A 5206-nucleotide genomic window follows, 5' to 3' on the forward strand; every position below is an offset into this window, starting at 1 on the left:
CCAGCAAATCTCTTAGGAATTATGTTTCTTTTTTTTTTTTTTTTTTTTTTGAGATGGAGTCTCACACTGTCACCTGGGCTGGAGTGCGGTGGCACCATCTTGGCTCATTGCAACCTCTGCCTCCCAGTTCAACTGATTCTCCTGCCTCAGCCTCCCAAGCAGCTGGGATTACAAGCACCCACCACCATGCCTGGCTAAACTTTTTGTATTTTTAGTAGAGATAGGGCTTCACTATGTTGGCCAGGCTGGTCTTGAACTCCTGACATCGTGATCTGCCCACCTCTGCCTCCCAAAGTGCTGGGATTACAGGCATTAGCCACCACACCCGACCATGTTTCCTCTTTTCCAAAAGTGAGAGGAAACAAGGATGCAGATGCCAGAAGGCAGGCAGGTGCCCAAGCAGACAGTTATCAAGGCCTGGGTGAAAAGGACAGAAAGTGGGGAAAATCCCAGTGAGCGGAGGGAAAGAAATGCCACGACCCATAGAAAGCTGGTGGAATTCTTGAGTCTATGGCTTCTGGAGTGAGTTATGAATCATGGAAGTAAGTCCTGGTTTCAGTATAATTAAGAAAATGTAAAAAAGAAGGAAAAGAATAAAGAAAGGGGAAAGGACCCTCAAATTTGCTCCTATCAAGATAGAAAAGAAAAATGAGAAAAACTACGCATACTTTGGGAGAATTCAACTAACAATGACCACCAATCATGTTAGTTCCTTTCAAGGGGTGTAATGGGTTGAACAGCATCCCCCCAAAATTTATATATACCCCAAAACTCAGAATGTGACCTTATTTGGAAATACAGTCTTTGAAAATGTAAATAGTAATAGGACAAGGTCATTTGGAGTAGGCTGGGCCCTAATCCAAGGGACTGTATTCTTCTAAGAAGAGAAAACACAGACACACACAGAGGTAAGACAGCCACGTGAAGAGAGGCAGAAACTGGAGGGATGCCGCCGCAAGTGAAGGAACCCCAAGGCTTGCCAGCCACCCCTGGAAACTCGGAAGGGGTAAGAAAGGATCCTCCCCGCCCAGCCTCCAGAGGGAGCAAAGCCCTGCTACCAAAACCTCAAATGGGACTTCTAGGCACCAGGACTGTGAAGGAATACATTCTGCTGTTTTAAGCCCACTGCCCCCACAGTTTGTGGCACTTTGTTCCGGCAGCCACAGGAAAGGAACACGGGGTGAGTGTTCTCATGTGACCTGCTGCTGTCTTAGGACATGGAGTCCTCATCCCTGCTGCTCTGTGAATGCATCAGCCACTTCTGCATGTGCCTGAGATTGGTAACCGTTCTACTTTGACAATGTGTCTTCTCCCCAAGGATCTCTCAGGGCCTGTGTCCCCACAACAGCCCCTGTCCATCTCTTCCTTCCCTCTCAGTCTCTCCTACCTCCCTCCTGTCCACCCAAGACCCTTTCTCCACTTCCTGGGACAAGACAAACATGAGGTCACAAGAGTCCTGGAAGAGAGAAACTGCCATGCTCAGGTGGTGCCCAGGTGGCCCCTCAGGCCACACAGCAAGCAGCTGTGTTAAGCGTCAGCCTTTGTCACCAGCATCACCCCTTTCCCCAACATGTTAGCCAAGCAAAGAGCTGGGGGACTTTGAGATGATTTATATTTTTCTCCTGAATTTTCACCTTTCCCCATTGATGGTAGTAGGTTCTGTGTTGAATATTCAGGCCAGGAATATGCCAGAGTAGAATGCAACCAGCCTGCAAGACTTCTTGACTTTTGTTCTCCAAAATCCTGAGCCCACAGAGTTGAGCAGAGCTTGAGGAAGAGGCAGAGCGGCTCTGAGAAGACAGATAATGTAGACAGTGTCTTCCCACTGAAAAAGAAGAGAGGCTGGGTGTGGTGGCTCATGCCTGCAACCCCAGCACTTTGGGAGGCCAAGGTGGGAGGACTTCTTCAGTCTAGGAGTTTGAGACCAGCCTGGGCAACATAGCAAGACCTCATCTCTACCAAAAAAAATAGCCAGGCTTGGTGGTGCACCCTGTAGTCCTAGTCACTCAGGAGGCTGAGCCTGGAGGATAACTTGAGCCCAGGAGTTTGAGGCTGCAGTGAGCTATAATCACACCAGTGCACTCCAGCCTGAGCAACGGGGCATGAGACCCTGAAGAAAGGAAAGACAGAAAGAAAGAGAGAGAGAGAGGAAGAGAAAGGGAAGGGAAGAGAAGGGAAGGGGGATTTCCCTGAGAGCAGCAGAAATATGGCTCCCCACAAAGAGATCGCCACACCCAGGAAGGACCCAGAAGGATATCTCAGAGATGTCAAGAGTCCCAGCCTCCCCAAACTCCCACACCCCAAGCAGAGGGCAGGAAACCCTTTTGGACTGAACCTTGTCAGCATGGAAACAGACAGGGCTAGAGACCTTTCCTCTGTCTTCTGATCTGGGTTACTACTTAGGAAGTCGAAGAATCAAAAAATGACTAAAATTGGATTTTTCCCAGTCTGGAGCTTAAAATTAGATTTAAATTTTAAAAATAAAATTCTGTTTCTTACACAACTGAGTTTATGGCCTAAGCATCACTCAAGACTGCCTTTTCATTTCAATGAGGGCTGAGATGATTGAACAGAAGATATATACTAGAAGGTTCCTAGGAGCACTGCCCATAACTGGCCAAAAGTGCCTAGTGACAGGAGAATGGATAAGCTGTGGAACATGCATGCAGTGACACAGTGTCCAGCAATGAGAATGAGCAATTTACAACGACACACAGCATGGTTGAACCTCACAAACAGAATGCTGAGTGAAAGCAGCCACGTGACTCCATTCATATGAACTGCAAAAACAGGCCAATGAATCAGTGCTGTTAGAAGTCAGGAGAGGGGCTGTCCACGTGGAGAGGTAGTGATTAGAAGGGAATACGAAGTGGCTTCTGGGATGCTGGTTAGAGTTTAGGAAAATTCCAAGCTGAGCTCTTACGATGTACATACTTTTCTGTGCTGTATGTGTATTATTCATCAATATAAAAAAAGTTAAAGGTTAGGAGAGATTTTTAGGCATAGCAAGCAAAAAAAGAGTTGGAGGCAAAAAAGATACTCAAGGAAGGACGGATAGAGGCAGACAGGGACAGGCAGGGACCAGTGCTAATAGATGTTCTACTATCTCTCAGAGCGTTTCATATGGGGCCATCACTGGGATACTAAACATTGGCATGGGATGGAGGATGAGAGCAAGGCATGAGATATTTGAAACTATTTGTATGGAAAAGCCTGGCACATAGCAGGAAACCCACTAATGTTTCTGCCAGCCTTCCCTTTCTCATCACCTGCTGACTACGAACATCTGTGCTAAAAGTTCTGAATTTTATAATGAGCAGAGCTGTTCGATCTTATAAATACCTAGTGCACGAGAAAAAAACTTCTACAGCCAGAGACAACTATTTGCATTGGTTGGGTCCTGACAGTGTTAAAACATATAACTTGCAGTGTTTCTTGGGGGTTGGGGGAATGCTGCTCACTCATATGTCACAGCAATTTAATGACTGCTACAAATTGCTATTTTTTTTTTTTTTTGGAAAACATAATATTGTTGGAATCATGTAGGGGCATATAAAAATGTGCTGAGAATAATTCCGTTTTGGAAAGCTACATGCCTTTCCTTTCACTCCTGATGAACTAATCTGCAACCCACCCAAACCTGTACGTGGCACAAATGATCTTCGGACTTCCTAACTAACACTCACTGTGGGTTTCTCCAGTGGTCTGAGAAACACTATTTTAGCAGGGGACTCGCAAGCCCTGTGGAGGACAGGACCGTCAATTATTAATTACTGGCTTTAATCTACACCAAAAGAGTATACATTTAGGCGTGACCCTTATTACTTCTCAAGCATTTTTCTACTTGATTATTCTTCCTTACCAGAATGCATGTTCATAATCTGCATTACCAGTCCTCTAATGATGCCATGTCATACCCAAATGTCACCTCATTATTTCTGACACTCACAGAACCCACAACAGTAAAAGCCAATTATAGACTAGAGAAATCCCAGGAGACCTCACCTGCTAACAACAGCTAATAAACTTCAACATCATTAGGCCAGGAGATGATGGCCCCACACAATGGGTATCTCTGCATATCTGTCCTGGGCAGCAGGCCCCTCTGTGCATGGGATTGAAGAGATCTAACTTGGTATAGCTGGCTGGTTAAAACTATTCTGAATGTCCCAGCAAAAAGTCATGGGATTCATTAGCAGCTCAAAGACTGAAGGGCCCTGAGTGTTTTATTGCAGCAGACACAGGAATGGGTTTTAGATGGTGGTTCACTCTCTGACTCACCTTGGCTGGGCAGGGACATTTCCTAGAATGCCTTCTCTGTATATGGATCTGATGTAAAGTAGGCCAGAGGAGAAATCTGCCCAAGATCGGAAAGGGAGAAGTGGAGCAGCAGCTGTTATTTTCAGGAAGTTATCGTGGTTAGGCAAGGTGTAAAGAAAGGCTGGGAGGTTCCAGTTTGTCTTCCCATATTGCATCCAGTTCTTCTTCCCAAATGCCATCCTGTTGACCAGAAGCATGGTCAGGCCCACCTGAGACAGAGGAACAGCTGTCCACAGACCCTGCCTCCAGCCCCGGGGGCATGGCCCCTCTTTAGCAGCAGGACCTTCCTGGCAGCTTCCCAGCCTTACTGCAGGCCCCGGCTTCTCCGACCCTCCAACTCTTCTTTCCAGATTCTTCTTCCAGTGTGAAGCACACATGTGGTTTTGAAGGAGTCTTGATGGACCTCTGGTCAGTAAGCTCAATGGAGGTAATATGGTTTGGCTATGTCCCCATCCAAATCTTACCTTGAATTGCAGCTCCCATAATCCCCATGTGTCATGGGAGGGACCTGGTGGGAGATAATGGCATCATGGGGGTGGGTTTTCCCATGCTGTTCTCATGACAGTGAACAAGTCTCATGAGATCTGATAGTTTTATACAGGGCAGTTCCCTTGCACACGCTCTCTTGCCTGCCGCCATATGAGACATGCTCCTTCTTCACCTTCTTCTATTACGAGGCCTCCCCAGCCATGTGGAACTATGAGTCCGTTAAGCCTCTTTTTCTTTATAAATTACCCAGGATAGGGTATTTCTTTATAGCAGTATGAAAATAGACTAATACAGGAGGCAACCAGAAGGAATCCATCCCTTCAACAGATATTTATTGACAACCTTGGTGGGCCAATCTCTGACCTTGGGAGATAGAAGGGAAAACAGTTGGCGCCCT

At 46.4% G+C, this 5206-nt stretch overlaps 1 protein-coding gene across 1 annotated transcript; it reads right to left on the minus strand.

The window, feature by feature from the left end:
• Positions 1–234: 234 nt before the first annotated feature.
• LOC110744184 lies at positions 235–4838 on the minus strand. Its single transcript, XM_021943746.2, has 2 exons — positions 4282–4838; positions 235–1825 (listed from the first exon to the last, which is right to left on the minus strand). The coding sequence occupies exons 1-2, from the start codon at positions 4695–4697 to the stop codon at positions 1528–1530; spliced, it is 714 nt and encodes a 237-aa protein (XP_021799438.2). The 5' UTR covers positions 4698–4838; the 3' UTR covers positions 235–1527.
• Positions 4839–5206: the final 368 nt, after the last annotated feature.

Source organism: Papio anubis, chromosome 11 (genome assembly GCF_008728515.1).
Source record: "Papio anubis isolate 15944 chromosome 11, Panubis1.0, whole genome shotgun sequence".
In the NCBI taxonomy this organism is placed as follows: Eukaryota; Metazoa; Chordata; class Mammalia; order Primates; family Cercopithecidae; genus Papio; species Papio anubis.